Source organism: Cetorhinus maximus, chromosome 19 (genome assembly GCF_964194155.1).
Source record: "Cetorhinus maximus chromosome 19, sCetMax3.hap1.1, whole genome shotgun sequence".
Classification (NCBI taxonomy): domain Eukaryota; kingdom Metazoa; phylum Chordata; class Chondrichthyes; order Lamniformes; family Cetorhinidae; genus Cetorhinus; species Cetorhinus maximus.
The window spans coordinates 5,377,621-5,400,898 of NC_135897.1; the positions used below are offsets into that span (position 1 = coordinate 5,377,621).

Here is a 23,278-nt window from a genome sequence, read left to right on the forward strand (position 1 = left end):
AACACAATTAACTCTCCCGCTTTCTATTGTTGTGATGGCAGATATTAAAACAGTCGGGCAAAAACAACACATGGTTAATAATGTCATGAGTTGGCAACATTGCATATGAGCTTGGGATGGTCCCAAACTATTTCCTTGCAGGTGTATTTGTGTATAACACATATAGACCCTAGCGCAGCACCAACTTGTCTCGGCTAAGTTTGTCATTTAGAGAGGCCAATAGAAGTGGAAATTGCTGGAGCGGGAGAAGGGGAGAGAGTTGTGCAATCATGGAGGGTGGAGGATCGGGGGCAGCAAGCAGTCCAGATTATTTCCATAAGCCTCAGAGGAGCCGACAATAACAAGTTAAGATTTACCTAATTTCTTCCATTGTCGATTGAACTGAATGGAGTCTGCACTGCTCAGGCTATCAGCAGTTCCTACCTAAAATGTTAAATTAGGTATTATTTACGGCATGTAGGCCTCCATTTCCACTTTAAAAGGGATTATTGCCTGGTTGAGGCAGAAGGTTGACCATCTGATGATCAGTCTGTTTTAAATGGTGCCAGAGGCATTGCAGGAGCCATCAGGGTGATAAGGCCTTTGACACCATTTTTACTGTCCCATTAACAGAGAGGCTGGCTGCACAACATTGACCCCAGGGTACTCTTAGCTCTATTTACAGTATAACAGCACTGTTGATGTGAAATAATTTTATTTTGCATGAATGCTACACTTCCAGTATAAAAGAAGCCTATGTCCATGGGTGTGGCATGAAAACTAATTAGCACTGATGAAAAACTTACAGAGTACATATATCTTTACTCTGGTTTGAGGGACCAAATGGCCTACTCCTGTTCCTAATTCTGTATCTAACCCACGCAGTATCTGAAGAGGGGGTACGTGATGGATCAATGTACAAGGAGCTTTGCTCTGGACTTGGCCTACAGGTGTCAATGTTGACTCTCAAAGCTTCAAACTCAGAAATATTTAGTTTTCCAAAACAAGAACAACTTGCATTTACATAGTGCCTTTAATGTAGAAATAAATACCCAAGGCACAAAGATGTAAAGAGAAAAAGTACACAGAGCCAATGAAAGAGATATTAGGAGGGATGTTCAAATTCTGAATGGAGGAGGCCGATTTCATTGAGGGTCTCAAAGGAAAATGGGGAGGTGGAGAGGGAAAGGGCTTTAGGGAAATGTGCGGAGGGTGTAGGTGGCTGAGGGTACGGTTGCTCATAGTAGGCCGAAAGGAAGGGGGAAAATCCTGGAACTCCTTCCCTAACAGCACAGAGGGTGTACCTACACCACATGGACTACAGCGGTTCAAGAAGGCAGCTCACCGCCACCTTCTCAAGGGTAACTAGGGATGGGCAATAAATTCTGGCCCAGCCAGCGAAGCCCACATCCTGTCAATGAATTTTTAAAAAAGCCCAAAAGGCCAGGGTGAAGAGAAATGGAAAGTTTGGGAACAGCGTTGTAGGAGTTTACAGAGTTTTGGAGGTGGGGAGTGGGGGTGGTGGGGGATTTAAAACACAAGAGTGAAGATTTTATATTTGAGTTGTTGGGCAACTGGGAGCCAATGTAGGGTAATGAGGACAGGGGTGATGGGTGATTAGGACTTGGTGCGGGATGGTCCACAGGCAGCTGAGCTTTGAATGAGTTGAGGTTTGCAGAGGGTGGGTGCTTTTGCAGATATTTGAAGCACTCAAGTCTAGAGTGACAAAGGTATTTGCTGAGGGTTTCAGCCAAGATTGGATTGTGGGAGCTCAATATTATGGAGGTGGAAGAAAGCGGAGTTAGGCTGGAACCCCAGTTTTATATTGAACTGGAAGCCAAGGTCGCAAATGGTTGGGCTCAGCTTGAGGCAGTGGCTGGACAAGTTGGAAACTGGGATTTTGTTGTGAGAGCTGAAGGCAATGGCTTTAGGCTTCCCAATATAAATGGTGCTTATTCTTTCCCTAGTGTGAGCGAACACTCCCACGAGAGGAGCAAATCAGAGAAGGAAACAAGGGCCAAAAATACAGGCTTGGAAAGGAGACAAGAAAATAAAAAAGGCAATGTTGAAATAGTGGGAAAAACATAAGTAGAAAACAAATAGTGAATGGAGGGGGGTGGTGGTGAACAAAAATGGAATTTCTCTGATTGCCCAATCAATGCTATATTTATTGACCAACTAACCTGACTAGTTTCAAGAATTAATGGGAACCCGCTCCTGGCCCCTCTGGAACTACACCCTGTTCCTTCTCTGCATTCCTTGCGGCTTAAACAAAGGTATATTTGAAAGCATCACAAGGAGGCTGTGTTTCGGTAAGTGCACCTGTGAAATATGACCCAGAAAGGTCAAGGTCAGTTTTATATCTCAGGCTGCCAACTCCCTAATTTCTAGGCTTTATAAAGGAGGGAAGGAGCACCAACGTCTTATCACAAGCCTGTTGCATCGTTGGCTGGTGACAGAAACTGTTCTCAATTCTTTCAGTCCACAGATTGGCAGGATGATTTTATCCTACACTCTTATACTATCGGGAATTATTTGTGAGTATTAAAATTGTTTGCAGGCATTTATCCAAATGTATCTTTCAAAATGTGTTATTCGCTGCCAGATATAATTATTTATCTTAAGCTTTTAGTTCTCTAAATTTAAAAAAAAAGCCACTGCTTCAATGTTTTAGGATAAATCCATTACTGGTTTTTATAACAATTAAACCAAGACCCTTTCAGCTGGACATAATAGATCTTTTGACACTATTCAAAGAAAAGCAAATGGATTTCCCTGGTATTCTTGTCAAAATTCATCCTCAGCCAATGTCATGAAAATGGATGATCTTGTTGCTATTTGTGAGAGCCTGCTGTGTGCAGATTGGCTGCCACATTTCCTACATTACAACAGCAACTATAGCTCAAAAGTTCTTCTCTGGCTGTCAAGTGCTTTGGGAGTTGTGAAAGATGCTATAGAAATGTAAATCTTTCTTTGTTAACAATGCATTCCAATCAATATGGAGGGAGGCGGGGGTGGGGAAGCAGGTCAGCCATGATCTTATTGAATGGTGGAGCAGTCTGAGTGGTCTACTCATGTTCCTATTTCTTATGTTTCTTATGAGGGGTTTGGAAAATCCAGGAGCTAATTTCAGACTGATGCAGTTATAAATCATGCATAAGGAAGAAAGAATGGGAGAGAGATATATATTTAAGTTAACAATTGCTTTTGGTGATAATTACGGGCAACACTCATGAGACATCCTCTATCTGATGTTAACAGTTTGATGAGACATCCTCTATCTGATGTTAACAGTTTGATGCCTCTATTAAAATAGTAACAGAATATCATACAAAGTTGTTAAGTATCCATCTGTTGCACAGACTGATTCTATCGCTCTTTCTATCTCCTGATTAATTGTTCTGTCACATTCTAGTATAATTGCTATGCTTTCTACATTTTCTCTCTCTTGTTTAACAGCCACCTTCACTTTTCCCCTTTACAATCAATGTTCTATCTCATACACAATGAGGCTTATCTTCCTCCAGGAGGAGGTGATGGCGTATTGATATTGTTGCTGGAGTAGTAATCCAGAGACCCAGGGTAATGCTCTGGGGATCCAGATTTGAATCCTGCCACAGCAGATGGTGGAATTTGAATTCAATAAAAATCTGGAATTAAAAGTCTGATAACCATGAAATGATTGTTTTCTGGACCCATCTGGTTCACTAATATCCTTTAGGGAAGGAAATCTGGTGTTCTTACCTGGTCTGGCCTATATATGATCCAGACCCACAGCAATGTGGTTGACTCTTAAATTCCCTCTGAACAAGGGCAATTAGGAATGGACAATAATTGTTGGCCTAGCCAGTGATGCCCACATCCCATGAATGAATAAAACAATAAGCATTGTGTTCTTCCCATATAACCACTATGCTTTTAGCTCTGTACAATTGCTGTACCCTCTATCTCTTCCTCTTTTGGTCTCTTGTATAGCTCCAGTTCTATATAATTGCTGTCTGATGTTTGTTTTATCTAGCCTTTTCATTTGCCAATATCCCAAACATCATATGGTGTACAACCTCCGAAGTAGAATTATTAAAATGCAAGGATTTGAGAAATGCAGCGATTGATGAGCCCTTCGAATTCCAATGTATAATGAAGGACACTGATGAAAACTGTCTGACTGCTATCAAGGTAGGGCTTTACGTTAAACACTTGGGCTTAAGATTGTGATTGTTATAGAGTTGCCAGGCTTATCTGAAGCTGATGTATCCAAGCCAATTGAAGTATCTCCAATGTTACAATTAAGCAAATTTATGGCTGCCCATGCCTAATGGACAATGTGCAGTCACCCTGGTAGACCCTCCCTCTAGTAGGAATGGGGTTACTGCTACTGGCAAAGCTTGTTCAGAGAGCATGTCCTAGTACATATTTGACTTTTTCTTCTTCAGGTGCCATGTTTTACACCGTTAATGATCATGGCTCTCCAACTTTCACAGTCCTTGATCGCAACCAACATCTGGGTGTTGTTCTCAAATCTATACCTGTTCTGCTTCTTAAGCTGTCAATGTATTTCCTCCTTTGTCTCCCTCTTGCTCTGCATACTTGACTAGGAATTGTAAATTTGAGTGAGACAGCAGCTCTTGAAATGCTGCAGCTTTTTAGAACAGGTTGGGGTGGTGGTGCGTGGAGGTGAAGACAGAAAAGTGGACTCAATATTCTTAATGACACAATGGTGGATAATGGCCACTGATTCACATTCTGACGTTTCTGTGGTTAGATACCATGTCGGTTATGGCAATGATATGATGAAGCCACATGTACATGTGGTTGTGGCATTTTACTCTCATGATAAGCCTGGGAACTGATGAAAGCTATGCACTCTCTTCAGTTGATAATGCCTCTCCACACGAAATGGATGCTGCCCCTACATCCATACCCATGAATTTCACGTCGCTTTCTCACAATTTATTCTGCCCATCCTAAATGAACTGTTACTTTGCAGAATCACTGAACCCAAATTTGACTTCACTGGGCAGAATGTGGTGCCTGTGCATTCAATGCACTCGCTTTGCTGGCAGTGTAAGGCTTAGCTTTTATTCCTTAACCCTGTGTTTCTTCTAATTGCTTCCCAGTAGGAGGACAGAGTGGATAGTTGCCGTGTTTCATTGTCTGCCTCTAAGGCCCGAGATTACATAGAATATATGGCACGGAAATAGACCAATTTGCTTAACCAGTGCATACCACAGGAGCATAAGAACATAAGAGATAGAAGCAGCAGTAGACCATATAGCCAGTCAAACCTGCTCCATCACTCAATATGATCCAAGCCGACCTTAGGCTTCAGCTCCACTTTCCTACCTGCTCTCATATCTCTTGATTCCTTGATAGACCAAAGGTCTGTCTATTTCAGCCTTAAATATATTCAGAGCAGAGATTTACAAAGATTCACCACCACTGAGTGAAAAATGTCTCCTCATCTCAATCCTAAATGATTGGCCCCTTATCCTGAAACTGTGCACCTGTGTTTAAATTCCTCAGCCAGGGGAAACAACCTCTCAGTACCTACCCTGTCAAGCCCCTTCACAATCTTGAATGCTTCAATGAGATCCCCTTTAATTCTTTTACATTCCACTGTTTATGTTCCACTTGAATGTCCTCCCATTCCTTATCTAACTCTATCTGCTTAACCCTCTATTCCCTTTTTCCTCATATTCTTGCCTAGCTTCCCTTAAATATATCTACACTATTTGTTTCAACTGCTCCCTTTGGTAGCATGTTCCACATTCTCGTCACTATCTGGTTAAAGAAACACCCTTTGAATTCCCTATTTCATTTCCTGGTGGCTAATTTATATTGATGGCCTCTAGTTTTGTTCTTCCCCACAAGTGGAAAAACTGTCATTGTGTCTACTCTATCAGACCCTTACACAAATTTAAAGAGCTCTATTATGTCACCCTTCAGCCATCTCTTTTCAAGAGAAAGAAGACCCAGCCTTTTAATCTTTTATTGATAGATATAACCTCACAGTTCTGGTATCATCCTTGAGAACCTTTGACAATATTCAAGCAATAGTACCAAAGACTTGTGCTCCAGAACTTGCTGTGCCCCTAGCCAAGCTGTTTCACTACAGCTACAACACTGACATCTACCAGGTTATGTGGAAAATTGCCCAGGTATATCCTGTACACAAAAAGCAGGACAAATCCAACCTGGCCAATTACCTTCCCATCAGTCTACTCTCACTCATTGGTAATGAAAGGAGTCACCAACAGTGCTATCAAGCAGCACTTGCTCACTGATGCCCAGTTTAGGTTCTGCCAGGGTCACTCAGCTTCTGACCTCATTACAGCCTTGGTTCAAACGTAAGAGCTGAATTCTTGAGGTGAGGTGAGAGTGACTGCCCTTGACATCAAGGCAGCATTGACTGAGTGTGCCATCAAGGAGCCCTAGCAAAACTGGAGTCAATGGGAATCAGGGGGAAATCTCACCACTGGTTGGAGTCATATCTAGCACAAAGAAAAATGGTTAATGGTTGTTGAAGCTCAATCATCTCAGTTCCGGGACATCATTGCAGGAGTTCATCAGGGTTGTGTCCTAGGCCCAACCATCTTCAGCTGCTTCATCAATGACCTTCCTTCATAAGGTCAGAAGTAGGGATTTTTGCTGATGATTGACAATGTTCAGCACCATTTGTGACTCATCAGCTACTGAAACAGCCCATGTACAAATGCAGTAAGACCTGGACAATATGCAGGCTTAGGCTGACAAGTGGCAAGTAACATTCGCACCACACAAGTGCCAGGCAATGACCATCTCCTACAAGAGAGAACCTATCCATCACTCCTTGATGTTCAATGGCATTACCATCACTGAATTCCCCACTATCAACACCCTGAGGGCTACCATTAACCAGAAACTGAACTGGACTAGCCAAATAAATACTGTGGCTACAAGAGCAGTTCAGAGGCCAGGAATCCTGTGGAGAGTAACTCAACTTCTGACTACAAGGCACAATCAGGTGTGTGATGGAATACTCTCCACTTGCCTGGATGGATACAGCTCCAACAACACTCAAGAAGCTTGACGCCATCTAGGACAAAGTTGCCCACTTGATTGGCATCCCATCCACAAAAATTCAATCCCTCCACCACTGACAAATGGTGGCAGCAATGTACACCATCTACAAAACACACTTCAAAATCTCACCTAGGCCCCTTGGGAAGCACCTTCCAAATCCACGAACACTACCATCTAGAAGGACAAAGGCAGCAGACACATGGGAACACCACCACCTGGAAGTTCCCCTCCAAGCCACTCACCACCCTGATTTGGATATATTGCTGTTCCTTCACTGTCGCTGGGTCAAAATCCTGGAACTCCCTCCCTAATAGCACTGTGGGTGTACCTACACCACATGGACTGCAGCGGTTCAAGAAGGCAGCTCACCATCATCTTCACAGGGGCACTTAGAGATGGGCAATAAATGCTAGCCTAGCCAGTGACGCCAACATCCCACAAATTAATAAAAAATATCTTTCTTGCACTTTTTCCAGTGCCTCTATATGCTTTTTGTAATATGGTGACCAGAACTGTTCACAGTATTCCAAGATGGCCCAGTTACTCCATGTGCTAGGTCAGTAGATAGCCCTGCAAGCAGTGCTATAAAGGCACTTACCTTTTCTGCGCCTCCCTTTAGCTGCTGGGTTGTCCAGGGCTTGGAAAACACAGTTGACCAGGGTCAAACCTGGTTAAATATGAGGCAAGCAATTTCACTAAAGTATTTAAATGGTCATTCTGCCTACTGGAATGAAGGTTCCCAATGTCCCACCTCTCTTAAAACTGGAAGTGAACAGATAGGCATTGGGTTTGAGACTTTAAAAAGTTTAGATCCCATCCAAGTCCCAATCCACCTACTTTTGAAGTTGAAGTGCTTGTGTTTATAAAGTAGTAATCATTGAAAGGCCTGTACTAAAGTGTTAGATTGGAGTGTATGTTTCTTTGGAACTACAACAGTACATAAACTAAACGTAAAGGTAGACAATTCAGGCAGGCATTCAGAAGGCACACTTTCACTCTGAGAATAATAGAAACTCTCTCCTCTAAAAGCCCATGAATGTTGGGTCAATTGTTGCATTCAAGACTGAGATGGATTTTTGTTAGGCAAGGGTATCGAGGGGTATGAAACAATGGTGGCTCATGCAGTTGAGATACTGATCAACCATGATCTAATACAGTGGTTCTCAAAGTGTGGTCCATGAGTGTCCTCCAGGTGATCCATGGCCTGGTCCAAAATGCAAGTCACTGTCGTTCAAAGCCATCAAGAAGGCCATACGAGATAGCAGGCCAGAAACATCATTCCAGCCCATCGCGTGACGTCACATGGCAGACTGGTTGCTTCATGTGCAGAAGAATTTGTCATAAGCGCGAGGTACAACAATGTAGATTTATAAGCAAGATTCCTATTACTGTTACAACATACAACTGCAGATTTTCAATACTTGGTGGTGCTGAAGACAAAGAAGAACTGGCTGAACATGGAGCCCAACATGAGGCTGAAGCTGTCCAGCTCGAACCAGACATCAATTCATTGGGTGTCTCATCAAAAGCACAGCCATTCTTCCCATTAATTCTGATGGGAAACAAAAGCTTGTTGGGTTGGGCCTGTAGGTGGTCTGCGGGGTCTTTTGTCTTCCCAAGTGGTTTGCGGACAAAAAGTTTTGGGAACCACTGATCCAATAGAATGGTAGATCAGGCTTGAGGGCTGAATGGCTTCCTCCTGCTCCTAATATTTCTATGCTCCTAACTCATTCAGGATTTGAAGAGAGGAGGGAATACAATTAGAGGGAAATACAGGTGATGTGCTCAGTCACAGCATTACTTGAAAAGAAGGGGCCTGCTTTCTATTAATAATATACATATTTCTCATTCTCAGAATGGAGAAGCAGATGCCATAGCTGTGGATGGTGGAGATATATACAAGGGAGGTCTCTTGCCCGAACCACGTCTGAAACCGATTGCAGCTGAGAATACCACAGGTAATCGCTCCCGAAATGCTGACAAACTGTTCTAAATAAAAGCAATGTGGTGCTTGCACTTTACACATAACAGAGCTGAAAGCTGCAGTTGCTGAGTAGCACCCACCACTCTTCCATATGGTGAGTCTGCTAGTCAGATCTGTCTTAAATATTGCACAAGTAGAACTCAACACATGCCACCACCTGGTTACACGAGACATTGTGATATTGCGAGACAAAGGTTTTGTTTGTGAATAATAAAAGTTCCAATTCAGGGCTTCTGGCGTGTCCATCATTTGGTGTATAACAGTTGTGACATGTGGAAATGTGAAATTCACAGTCCAGAAATGCTCTGTTAAAATGTTCCAGCACTTTCCTGATTGTAAACTAAGTGCATTCTGCCCTTCCCACTAATTACCCTCTTTGTTGAGAGCTGTCATTGTTGTATCTGTGTAAGGTAGACACACTCTTCCTACAAAACCAAAATTTCCATACATCTTCCAAAAATATGCCCTTGTCCTTAGGACAGCGATCAGTACATTGCTCCAACATAGACTCTCTCAGCCTGAAGCCAGCTGCTGGATTTTAAGGGCTTCAATAGTGCCTTGCAAAGGGTAGGATTTCGATTTTACAGCCTATTTCTTTGAGGCTCTGTCTTTGAGGAATGGGTCTGTACTTGAGTTCCATTTCTTGCATAAAATAAGGACACCTGTGTCACTCATTATAATGTTGGCAGGTAGGATTACAAAATACAGCTGTACAGGAAGATTTTACAAATTGATGAACAAACCACTAACTGGATGTAGGACACATGCAAACATACACAAATGATGGCAAGAAAAGACCGGTTTGCCTGTCAGGCCTGCCCGTGCTCATGATGGCTGGAGTATCATAATGAGACACTTCCTACTCTCCAGCTATCATGTAATCTCTGGGACAGGAAAGATCCCAGAACCAATGAAGGAAAACAAAATCTGGAAAATTCCTCTCCAGCCCCTTCAGGCGATCAAAACCAGTCTAAGAGATCACATTAATCATGCATACGCTAAATGTTAAATCACTTAGCTTTTGTGCGGCTATTGGGCCCACTAAAGCAGCTGTATACAAAACATACTAACACAAAAGTTGTTCATAGCCCTTATCCCCTAAAATCCTCAACAGCTGGTTGTTTTCTAGACTTAATCTGTGATTGACCTCTCCTTCTACACCTCAATATCTTGAACAGTACTGCTTTCTACAGTAATCTCAATAATCTTTACAAGACCCCTCTCTACTTCAATCTCAATAATCTATTATCAATTCCTTGTTTACCATATTTTAAGACAGGAGCAGTATTATCACATCAAATTTGTTTCCAGAGCTTTATTCAAAGCTTCCACAAACACCTCAATCCATCACTAGCACTGCATTTACAAAATTATAAGTATTGTACAGGTGTGAACAATGGTCCTGATATGACTGATCGTGCATTGCATATTACAGGGGGCTCCTGCTACTATGCTGTAGCAGTGGTAAGGCAAGGGAGTGACTTCGGGTTCAAACAGCTGGAGGGCAAAAAGTCCTGCCACACTGGCCTAGGTAAATCTGCTGGCTGGATCGTCCCAATAGGAACCATTCTGAAACACAACCTAACATCTTGGGATGTAGTGACCCCTGTTGAAAAAGGTAAAATGCTGCCGTTTTCCTTTTGTCAAAAACTTTCTTAAAATTGAGAACAGTCAAGATCAAAGATGCATTTAGTTTAATCTGTGGAGGGATTCAGGTCGGTCGTGCAACTGGTTGGAAGATAGATTTCATTTAATTCTGATGAACATAAAAGCGAGATAAGATATGCCACATGTACATGATAAGTGGAATAGACTTAGCAAGACTAGATGCGTAAAAACCCTGGAAGTAATGGTTAAGTTCCCATTTGCAATATGCAGTTAATAAGTTAGAGCAATTATAAAGCTACTAGAATTACAGATGTGGAAAGCTGGAGTTTCGTCCAATTCCCATTTGATATTTTGCTCAGCTATGCATGAAGTCCAAAATCTCACTTGCATGTTTGCTTCCATTTTGTCCCCAGTTGTGGAAAATTTCTTCTCCTCCAGCTGTGTCCCAGGTGCCAGCGCGGCCTTCCCTAAGCTGTGTGCACTGTGTAACGGAACAGATGGGGATCACTGCAAGCGATCACGCGTTGAGCCCTACTACGGTTATTCAGGAGCATTTCAGTACGTATTCCTCATTTCACAAGACAAGATTCATCAGACATTTCAATACAGCAAGTTCCATTCCCCTGGTTATTGGGTTAGCTTAGTTGAAACAAATTCAAATCTCTTTTAAAATTGCTAGGTATTGGAAACCTCTTAAGTAAAATATATCATAAAAGCAAAATATCGTGGATGCTGGAAATCGAAAATAAAAACAAAGAACACTAAAAATATTCTGTAGGTCAGTCAGCATCTGTGGAGCAAGAAACATAGTTAACATTTCTGGTCAATGGCCTTTCATCAGAACTGGAAAACGTTAGAGTTACAACAGGTACAAGGGCGAGGAAAGGGGGTGAGGGATGACCACAAGGGAAGATCTGTGATAGGGTGAAGGGCAGAGTTGATTAAATGGCAAAGAGATGATGGGACAAGGCAAAGTGGGGTGGTAATGCAACAAGAAATAATGGATAGTGTCGAGGAGGTGTAAACAGGAAATAGCAGATTCATTACTAACAGCTGCTACCCGAAGAAATGAGGGCAAAGGTTATGAAATGAAATTGTTTAAATTGATGTAGAGTCCGAAGGCGGTAAAGTGCCTAATTGAAAGATGAGGTTTCATTCCTCGAGCTTCCATTGGGATTGTGTAGGAAGCTGAGGACTGAAAGGGAAAGTGGAGCAGAAAGTTAAATGACAGGGTATAATGATTGTAAAATGATTAGATTTTTGCAAAAACCTATCTGGTTCACTATTTGCCATCATTCTCCAGGCAGGCCAACACGTGACAGCAGACCCACAACAATCTGATTGACTCTTAAACTGCCCTAGTACAAAATATAGCATACCACTTCCACTGTGGATGACAGCCCATGAGTTTCACTATTGACATTACTCTAACTAGCTTTGTATTCCAGCTTTATTAATTAATTGAATTTAAAGACCCCCAAGCTGCCTTGGTGGGGTTTGAACTCATTCCCACAAAGCATTAGTGAAAGGGATCACTAACCCATCAACATAAACAGTCCACTGATGCTAAGGCTTAAGCCACTAGGGCAGTGGCAGAACAGGTCAGCCAGAATTTCTGTTTCTTAGCTTTATTTTGCTAGCTCTGTTTGGAAGTTCCTTTTCTGATTCATTCTTAAAGCGATTGGTGTTGCTAGCAGGCTCATCATTTATTGCTCATCCTAATTATTTATAATATGCTGCTTTCACTACTTAGCATGCATGTGGTCTACAAGAGCTTGGCATCTCATTTTTAAGTATGCCTGGTGTTGCTTTTAGCACAATCTCCTGTACTGGTAGACTGAGGGATGTGTTGGGCCATAAGGTTACAGATTGTGGCTGAAAACAATTCTGCTGCTGCTGATGGCCCACAGCACTTCATACGTGTCCAGTTTTCAGCTGTTAGATCTGTTCTGAATCTATCCCATTGAACATGGTGATAGCGTCACTCAGCATGATGGAGGGCATGCTCAATGTAGAGATGGGATGTCATCTTCACAAGGACCGGTGGTGGCCACTGCTATCTATACTGTCATGGACAAATGCGACACCACACCCCGCCCATCCAACCAGCGCCCATCCCCACCCACCACACCACACCCCCTACCCAACCAGCTCCCCTCCCCGCCCACCACACCACACCCCCTACCCAACCAGCTCCCCTCCCCGCCCACCACACCACATCCCCCCATCCAACCAGCCCCACTCCCCACCCGCCACACCACACCCCATACCCAACCAGCCCCGCTCCCCACCCACCACACCACACCCCCTACCCAACCACCCTTCCTACCAACCCCACAATCTCTCCCTCTTTGGCTCAGAATCCATTTTTCCCCTTGGCAATCAGTGAAATGCCTTGGTACGTTTTTCTACATGAATCATGCTTCTTAAATGTCAGTTGTTGCTGAGCTGACCTGGGATTACTTGTTGGGAGGCTGCGAAGGGAGCTTTAACCTGCACTTAATCCGGGTTGTACCTGATTTGGCAGTCAGTGTGAGGACAGTGGGGAGGGGGTGTTGTTTTGGTGAATGTTGTTTAAGGTACAATGGAGGGTCTGCTGTGGTGCAGCATGGGTATGTTGACAGTCATGGGCAAATTATTCATTGTACAGTGGGGAGTTTGGCAATGTTTGGTAAACTGGTTGGTGTGATTATATCTTTCTAGATGTTTGAAGGATGGTGCTGGAGAAGTGGCCTTTGTGAAACATACTACAGTGCCAGGTAGGCGAACCTGTACAACACATATTTAGAGCTCTTCTCTCAGGAAAAGAGTGCTTTACAGCTGGTGGCTAAACAAAGACTGGTCACTGAGTTGGAAGGGGAGGCGAGTGGGGGAGGTATGTAGGAAGCCTTGACCATAGCCATACAGACTCTGGATCCCAAAATGTATGCCATCTTAAATAGCTTGACAGACCTTTGCCTTACAGGACACACTGATCTGCACCAAAGTGTTCTCCAGCTCTGGTGGCAGTGAAGTGTGGTTGGCCCATGAGAGGGGTAATAGTGAAATGGGTCATGAAAGTAGGGGACTCCATTCACCCACCGCTCCCCACTGTAACAGAGGTCCACATGCTGCCTTGTCTCCTGAAGGCCGATTCTATCCTTGTACAGGTTGCTTTGGGCCTGTGACTGTATCATTGCATTGGATCTGTGACTGTGTCAGTGTGCTGGATCTGTAACTCTGTCAGTGTGTTGGGCCTGTACCTGTGTCAGTGTGTTGGCTCTGACTGTGTCATTGTGTTATTTCTGTGACTGGGTCTGTGACTGCATCAGTGTGTTGGCTCTGTGACTGTCAATGTGTTGGTGCATTGTTTCTCTGAATGTGTCAGTGTGTTTTGTCTATAACTGTGTCAGTGTGTTGTTTCTGCGACTGGGTCTGTGACTGTGTTAATGGGTTGGCTCTGTGACTGTCAGTGTGTTGGCTCTGACTGTGTCAGTGTGTTGGTTCTATGATTGTGTCAGTGCATTGGGCCTGTGACTGTGTCAGTGTGTTGTGTCTGTGTGTTGGCTCTGACTGTGTCAGCATGTTGTGCCTGTGACTGTGTTAGTGTATTGGGTCACTATATTTACCCAACTCTGATAAACAACTCGGATTTCCTGTGTTGTGACTGGAACAAGGGGTTGGGTGTAACGCACAAATCTGCCTGATAATTTATCTTTCTGCATTCTTGTTCCCAGCCGCTGAGAGAAACAACTATGAGCTCCTGTGCCTAGATGGTACCAGGAAGCCAATTGAAAAATACAAGGAATGTTATTGGGCAAAAGTGCCAGCTCATGCTGTGGTGGTGAGAAGCGGGGCTGTTAATGATGAGAAGAATGAGGCGATTTGGAGATTCCTTTCAAGAGCTCAGGTATGACCAAGAGATGAATGGCATCTGCAGGCTGGAGTATTGAACTTGTCCATCAGTGTCAGCACCAGTCTTAGGTCAGATTCAGTGCAGCTAACGCTGAAAAGAAAGAATGACTCCTACTCCCAACAATGTGGCTGGACCCTTCAAAAAAGCCTTTGATAAAGATCGCGGAATTGTAAAAACTTCAGCCCATCATTTCTGTCCCAGACGTAACTGCATAGCAGAGTTATTTATGCCAATTCCATTTACTTTCTATTTCTCGGGCAGCACAGGCACAATGGGCCGAATGGCCTCTTTCTGTGCCATAAATTTTCTATGTGCAGGATTTCTCGGCTGCCGGGGTTTCCTGCCCCGCCATGTGGGGAATGCATCCCTGCCCATACTGGCTGCTTTGCAGCCATTTAACATTCAGCGGGCCGCTAATTGGCTGAGGGAGGACTCCACCCCCATCTGCCTTAGAGAGCTGCTGGCAAATCGGTTGGCTCTGTGGTCCCAGCAGCACCAGGTTTGAACGGTGGCCTTTGCTGGGACTACAGCCAGTCCCCGAAGAAGAAGAGTGAATGGACATTGCACCGGAAGTTTATCTGGGCTGTCGATGGGGCCTGGCTGGCAAACTTCAACGAGGGGAGTGAGAGGGTTGAGGGGCCAGGTTTGAGAGGCCGGTCATGGGGTGGGGGAGGAGGCGGGTTGATTAAAGGTGGGGTATGACCTTGGTTGGGGCACCTCCGGTATACACATGGCTCCCCCAACGGAGCTACTCCCCTTGCCTGACACCAGCCCATTCAGTTAAAGTTGCTGGGATACCTTAAGGGCCTCAATAGGCCTAAGGGCAGGCGGGGAGTGTGGGGAGGGTGGACACAGTCGATGGGAGGCAGGTCGGGGGAGGGAGGGTAGGCAATGGTAGCTGAGAACAGGAGTTGAGAGAGGGGTAGGGGAAACGGGCGGAGGCAGGATCAATAAAAGAGGGTCTGTCTGAAGGAGTGGAGAAGGAGCAAGGCTGACAAGTTTACAGGGGGAGCATTCGAGAGTGTGGGAATAAAACAGCTCAAGGCTGTATCACCGTATTTACAGGGAAGAGTGGACAAAGAAGGACAGAGATGGAAGATTGGTGAGTGTTGCTGGAGCACAGAGCTGAAGGACGGTGGGAAAGGGCAGGGCTGTCAGTAAAAGAGGATGAGGATTCTGAAATCAATGAGCTGACAGATGCCATTCCATGAAGGGTAACAAAAACAGCGGTGATATAAGTGGGACAGTTAAATGTACTATCTAAATGTAACTTGTTGTGGGATGGGATGAAGGTGACAGAGCATTTATAGGACAAGTTGCATTTTGTAATAATTAACGGAGACCAGCTTCAGACCTGAGAATACACTCTTCACAAAGCAGGCACGAACTTTGATGATGAAAGGTCCACATCTATTCTCTCTGAACTTGCTGACTGACCTATTGGGGAGAATTGTCCCCATGTCGGGTGGGCCGGGTGGGTGTGGGTGCTGGTGGGTGCAGACCTGATCGCTGCTCGCAATTGGGTCTGCGCCGCCATTTTACGCGGGCGAGCCAATTACGGCTCGCCCAGCGTGAAACGCGGCTCCCGAGGGCAACAGGAGAGCACAGGCGGCAGCGGGACTGCAATAACCACTGGGTCCGATGGCGACCCGGGGGCCTGTTTAAAAAGAGCTCCTCCTGCAGCCTTGCAAAGGCTCTGAATTGTGGCCAGCAGAAGGGGTCTCCAGAGCGCTGCTGGTGAGCAGGCCAGGCAGGAGGGTAGGGCAGTGGGGCCACTGTGCCCCTCACTTTTCAGATGATTGCCTTGCTGCCCTCCTGGAGGAGGTGGCAGTGTGGCAGGAGGTCCTCGTTCCCAGGGACGGGAGGAGGAGCCCCCCCAGCAAAACCAAACGTGCCTGGGAGGAGGTGGCAGACATAGTCAGCTCCCATGATGTGGTGCAACATACGTGGGTCCAGTGCTGCAAGCGATTCAATGACCTCTTGTGCTTGGGAAGGGTGAGTACCATGTTGGCATTGGTCACTTAACCCAGCAGGTAGACTTTCCCCCCCAGCACACCCCCTCCCCCTACCCCCCAACTCTGAGTAGTGACTGCATTGAATCATTGACGGCATGTCTCCCTTGCTGGGCATGCCAGCAGATATTGGCCATGCCTAGGTCACCCTGAGCGGGTGTAGATGAGATGGGTTCTGCCCCCGCAGCATGTGGTACAGTGACACCCACATTACTGTTTTGGGGGCAGCCTGGAGGATCTGCGCCTAGGTGCAGTGCTGGAACTGCAAAACATGTCAAAGCCAGGGTGTTGACATACTGGGAGGGGAGCTTCCAAGTGGTGGGGCACCGATCTGTCGGCTGCCCTTTGCGTTCCACATGCTTTGCAAGGTTAGACCATGTGTTGCCAAATGTGATGTAGGCAGCATTTGGACAAGGCAGGGGTGGGTGTAGGGGACAGACCTTTGTGTGAGTGTGCGGCAGCACCGGGGTTAGGAGACACCGGAGCCCTGCAATCTCCCACTCTGGCTGGGGAAGGATGGCAGCGAAGAGATTCTAGGTACATGTTGCACTAATCAATGCTCTTTTCTCCTTTTCAGGAGAAGAATGCTCATAATGCCGCCGAGCGGGTGAGGACTGGCGGAGGGCCGGCCCAGTTGGACATCAATTCCAGGTTCGGGCAAGAGGGCCTCAATCTGGGGTGGCACCATGTGCCCAGGTCCACCGGTGTCGGTGAGGCTGGGGTGCCACGGGGAGGTATGTTAGCCCAGCACTGAGGTCAGCATTGTTCTCCCAGCAGCCATGACACTGCTGAATGCTCAGTGATTGAAGTTTGCAACATGGCTTCAGCATTGCTTATGGAAGGATGTGCGCATAATGATCCGGGGGACAGGGATGCACATTGACATTGTCTCCACGTTAATCAAATGTCCTTGTTCTTCCTTTCAGTATCAGCGGATCAGGGAGGAGGAGGCACAGGGGCCCCCTCTCACACCTGAGGGCCCTGAAGTCTACGACCCACCAGCATCACCATCTCTGCCAGGCAGGCACCAGCACAGATACCAGCACCTCGGTGGGAATTAGATCATCGGCTAGTGTCCTGGGGCACAGCAGTGAGGGCACTTCACAGTCACTGGAGGAGCTGGCGGAGACATGAAGTGCCCATGGCGCCAGCAGTCGGAGGACTGGAGGGGACCAGGCACATGCTCAGTCGGTGGCTGATGATGGGCCTCTGGAATCGTCCCTGAGGCAGCAAACGCTGGAAGTCCAGCAGGGTCTGCGGGAGGATCTGGCGGAGATACATGAGGCTATGTGTGCCATGGTCACTGTGCTGGAGGAGTCCAGGCAGAGCATCACTGATGCAATGAACCTCATGTCCGAGCGCTGTGCTTCCTCCATGGCGACTCTCGTGGAGAGGCTCCATCAGGAGAACAATCAGGGCTTCCTGGGGATACGCTCGGACCAGCAAGCCCTCACACCGGCATTGACCTCAGCTGGTCAGTGCCAGTGTGAGAGATGGTCTGGTCACCAAGTTTCCCAGCTCGGTGTACATCCGTCTACGGTGAGTAGGGAGGTCTGAAGCGACCTCACTTCGGCGCAGCAGCTGCCTGTCATCTCTGCGGGCTCCTCTGGGTAGCAGCTCCTCCACCCCTCTGCCAGTGACCATTGCACCCGATGAGGCTGCGGCGATTGGGGAGAGATGCCAGTTGTGGAACTGGCCGCTCCCTCCCAGGCGGGGCCAGCACAGGCTCCACGGGCCAGAGGACGCCCACCAAGGTCATCAAGGCCAACAGGACAGCAGAGTCAGCAGGCTGGCTCACAAGCCGCTCCCAGCGAGAGGACAGCACCCAGACGTAGCACCCGCAAGTGTAAATTTAAGGCACCTTAGGCACACCACGGGTTTCTCACTGGTGCTTTTGTGTTGCCCCGCTTTGAGTTCATGATTAGTTGGTGTGATGTGCAAAACATTTATACTTATTTTTTTCTGAACTTCGTTTTGTTAATTCATTAAATTTTGGCTCAGGATGACTCTTTTCTTCTGCAGGTGGATGGTTACCCATGATGTTATGAGTGAGTTGTGTGACACTGAGCTTTACTGACAAGGGCCTTAGTTAATGTTACTATCCAGGTAGATTTAACACTCAGGTATCGAGTATAGAGCCTGCAGACCAGGCTTGTGTTGGAGGTCCATCTGTGGTGTTCTAGCCGAAGGTTTGTTGGATTAAAACCTCCCAGGTGTCCCTGCCTCCCTGAAGTATGCCCAGGTCAGCGTCTACCCCCTCAGCATTTCCCTGTGCGTGCTCATCCTTGGACTCACTCCTGGACTCATTGTCTGCGTCTATATCTTCTTTGTCCTCTGCATCCCCCCTTTCCAGCACAAGATTGTGGAGAGCACAGCATGCAACCACTATCAGCGACACACGATCTGGGGGGTACTGGAGTACACCCCCCGAACGGTCCAGGCACTGGAAGCGCATCTTGAGAAGACCAATAGCTCTCTCTATCATCGCCCTTGTGGTGCCCTGGCTCCTATTGTACCTCTGCTCAGCTTCTGTTCTTGGATGGCAGAGAGGCGTCATGAGTCACCTTCTGAGGGGATAGCCCTTGTCACCCAGCAGCCATCCATCCAGTCGGGCTGGAGCACTGAAGAGCCCCGGCACCTGGGAGTGTCTGAGGATGTAGGCGTCATGGGAGCTGCCTGGGTACCTTGCACAGACTTGTACAATCAGCATCCTGTGATCACACACTATCTGCACGTTCATGGAGTGGAAGCCCTTCCTGTTGATGAAGGCACCGGGCTCACCTGCTGGCGCCTTGATGGCCACATGTGCAAAGTCTATAGCACCCTGGACACGGGGGAAGCCAGCAAACGCAGCAAAGCCTCTGGCTCACTCTGTCTGTCTTGCCTGGTCCCAGCAGCAGTGGATGAATGTCAATGCACACCTGAACAGAGTGTCTGTCACCTACTTGACACAAGTGTGGACAGCTGATTGGGAGACACCACAAAGATCACCCACTGACCCCTGGAAAGAGCTAGAGGCATAGAAGTTGAGGGCAGCTGTGACATTTAGAGCCACTGGCATGGGGTGCCCACCCACACAGCGCAGATTTCAGGGACCATCTGACAGATGGAGGTTACTGTCTCCCTCCTTCGGCACTGCAACTCAGGCATATTGAAGTAGCTGCTGCGCTGTCTGTAAACCCTGGCAGCAGGATAGTGGCATCTTCTGCAGCCCCTTATGCCTTAGACTCCCTGTTGGCCCTATGCCCCTTGTGCCTGCGCCTCTCCTCCCAAATGTGGCTCCCCTGGAGGCTGAATGTGAACGCCTGGCCTCCTCCCCCTTCTGGCCCTCCCTTCCCCCTCAGAGGAGGTGTCTCCAGTAGAGACCACAACTCCCATTCCCGGGCTAAGGGAAGGCTTCCTGAAACCTGCAGGCCCCAAAAAGGATCTTCACTGTAGAATCCTGACCTGAAGGTTGAGAGTCCTGTCCAAACATCTGGTATGAGTTTTGAATTATTCCTGCTCACACAGGCAAGTATCAGTAACTTTCAAAATTAAACGCCTGACAGAGCACATTCGCGACCCCAGTGAACCCTCTTATCCCACCTGTGGATGAGGTTTATACAAAAGTCTCCTACCCACCTGCCCGTTGCGCCAGTGCGCCAACCTAAAGGTCACACAGGCTCCAAAAAATCGCCGTCGATTGGTGCCTCAAGGGCCTTAAGTGGCCCGTTAATTAATGGCGGGCGCGCATCGGAGATCATCGCGTGCCCGCCCACCGAAATATCGCGATGGCGCCCGGTGACATCGGGACGCTTGCCCGACATCACCGCGTGTCATTTTACGCATCGGCATGAGGGGCCTGCCCCCACACGTCAACGGGAAAATTCTGCCCATTGTTTGTTTCCAGCATTTTCTGTTTCCTTTTTTCAGATTTTCTGATTTAATGTTTTTATCTTACTTATGGATTGGGGATCTTTGTTGTCAACCAGGAGAATGTTTGGATCTTAGTAGGGCCTAATTTGCAGAAGATACTCAATATCAGATGCCTCTAAGTGTTGGTACAATATTATAGCATTGAAAATATGGCAGGATGAAGTACTCCTGCTAGATTTTAAAAATCAGTTTAATGCATGTGTTTGAAGAGGCTTTATACAAGCACCACTTAGTTTGTGAATCTGTTTTCCAGGAATTATCTGGGCCGTTGAGTCAAATGTCTTTCAATATCTTCGATTCAACAAATTATGAAGAAAAGGACTTGATGTTTAAAGATTCAACAGAGAACCTCATTCAGCTCCCCAGTGGGATGGATTCCCTTCTGTATCTTGGAGTTGAATATGCAAATGCTATACAGTCTCTTACAAGTGGTAGGCATTTGTTTTGATGAAGATTAATAGTAAAAATCCTGGCCTTGGGAATCCGCGGGGTGATCTCCTAGTGCAAGTGCTAGGATGTGGCTGCTGGCATCCTCCACATGACTAGGGATCAAGGGAAGATTTCACAATGTAGTGGAGGATGCCCATTCTTGGGATTTTGGGCGGGGCATGTTGCGCTGGCGCCTCCCCAGAGCCATGAGTATCACTGTCCATCATTACACACATCCTGCCCACTACACGTACAGTGCTGACATCAGTCATACGGTGTAAGTATGTCAGAACTCAGTTTGTTTTTAAACAAATAAAGAAACTTTGATTTAGATTTTTTTAAGTGCCACCTAGACTTTCATTGGGGACTGCAATAATTTTTTGAACTATAACCAGCCTCAGTCTTCCAATCCTCATTAAGTATGGAGAAAGGAAAACTGGGTACATTTACCATACTGATCGTGTACAGAAGTCTTAGGTCAAACACAAACCATTGTTTTCTGAAAACATGATCACAACTGTTCCCCTTTAATCTCCAACATTTGTTTTAGGATAGCACCATCATAGTAGCAGGTAGCGGTGGGTGGCGTGTTTCAGTTCACAAAGGCAATCTGAGTTCTTGTGGCAACATGCACTTTTACATACATGTTGTAGCCGGAGCTATGGATAGTGATAGTAGAGGCTCCAACATTCTTTCCATTACATGGCTGACCAGAAACCTCCCACCTGCCTGTCATTGGCTTGTATTGGAAGGATTTGGAGGCTGATACTCAACCTATTTGGCCATGTTATGAATGCACCTTCCTTGGCCATCAAGTCCTGGATTGTACTCAAACCTGGAGCTTCTAGCTCAGAGGCAGGGACACTCTCTCCCCATAGTAGCTGGGAATTGGGAATAAGTTATCGAGGGAGACTCCAATGCTGAGTTCCATTAACATCAGGTCTGTGAACTGCATAAATTATTGTGAATTGTTGATTTTTTTAAAGTCCATTTTCTGTTTGTTGCATATCAATTGGTTTTTCCTGTCTTGTCCAGGGCCAGAATCTTCGGCTTGGTGACCGGGGGCCAGGGCCCGCTCGTTGACGCGTAAAATGACGTGCGGTGACAACGGGCGTGCGTCCGAAAGAGCGGAAGCTCAGACTCAGCCTACTCTCCCCCGCCCACATAGGGAGTGCACAGCGCTTCCGAGCGCGCGTCACGCTGGACGGGCCTTAATTGACCCACCCATGTAAAATGGCGGCGCGCAGATGTGTGCAGGCGGCGATCGGCTGCGCGCCCACCCACGCTTAACCCTCTCGACGGGGAGAAAAAGGTCTTTTTGCAATTTGTTTTCAATGAAGAGTAAAATCAGAGAGGGCATAAAAGCAACACTGTACTTGATACCAACAAGGATCTCTGGTCAGTGACCTGGTGGGAAAACCTCCGCTGATTTTTCATCTGCCTAGTACATGGGTGCTGAAACCAATATTGTACCCCATCTGCTATCCAGACTAAAGAACCAAGATAATAACATTTTGCGGTTTAGTGTATGAGTAATCTGAGGCGTGATGTGGTAAGCGGAGAATGTTTAGCAATGTAAGTGACTTTGGACTAATGGTTCTTAAAGATCTTCACTGGGGTTTGCTTTGCCTCATGTTAGGATCTGTTGTAGACTAATTGTAGAGGTTAATTCCCATGATTAGTCAACAACTCCATTGTTGTTGCATCATCTGGGAGGTGAACTAGAAAGACTTTGGTCTCTTCTCATCTAGCAACTCTGATGTTCCTAACCCTGCATAGTGAAATCTGGGATCTTCTACCCTGTATAACCAATTCCATGGTGACTTTTACCAATGGGGCTACTGGGACACAATGATGTTCCGTCACCGTATTGTAGGATGCTGGAGCTCCGAATTTGTAAATTTGTGCAGTTATTACACACAGGCCGAAATTTTCCAGCCCCCCTCCCCCCACCCCACCCCATCCCCCACCGCAGCAGATTTCCCCGCGGCAGGGCCGGTGAGCCAATGAAATCTCCGTTCACATCGACGGGTCCGGAAGACCTGGCCAGCATGAGGGGCTGGAAAATTGCGGCTATTGTTCCAACAGGGACTCACAAATTGAAAGGCTGCTCCTGCCTGTAAATTATAATTTACTAAAAAAGGATAACAACCCATTCAAAATGTTTATATTGCAGAGAAAAACAGTGCCTTGAATCCTCGTAAGATACGCTGGTGTACTACTGGCAACCTTGAACAACAGAAGTGTAACAGCTGGGGGGCAGTAAATTGCATTATGGGTCTCAGCGCTGAAGACTGCATCAAAAAGATTATGGTAAATGACAGCAGTGTTATACATCACTTTTCTAGGGGGCTGATTGAATGTTGTGTTTAAAAAGTTAACAAGTGGATTATT

At 46.4% G+C, this 23,278-nt stretch overlaps 1 protein-coding gene across 1 annotated transcript in view; it reads left to right on the plus strand.

Annotated features, from left to right (window-relative positions):
- Positions 1 to 2,384: 2,384 nt before the first annotated feature.
- The window catches only part of LOC144694291 (uncharacterized), a 145,491-nt gene continuing 124,597 nt past the window's right edge, over positions 2,385 to 23,278 (plus strand). The window contains exons 1-9 of the mRNA XM_078564623.1: positions 2,385 to 2,516; positions 3,998 to 4,155; positions 8,897 to 8,999; positions 10,461 to 10,643; positions 11,047 to 11,191; positions 13,337 to 13,392; positions 14,350 to 14,522; positions 20,709 to 20,886; positions 23,061 to 23,197. Of these exons, the coding sequence (XP_078420749.1) occupies positions 2,477 to 2,516; positions 3,998 to 4,155; positions 8,897 to 8,999; positions 10,461 to 10,643; positions 11,047 to 11,191; positions 13,337 to 13,392; positions 14,350 to 14,522; positions 20,709 to 20,886; positions 23,061 to 23,197 (1,173 nt within the window). The 5' untranslated portion in view covers positions 2,385 to 2,476. The remainder of the gene's footprint in view (positions 2,517 to 3,997; positions 4,156 to 8,896; positions 9,000 to 10,460; positions 10,644 to 11,046; positions 11,192 to 13,336; positions 13,393 to 14,349; positions 14,523 to 20,708; positions 20,887 to 23,060; positions 23,198 to 23,278) is intronic.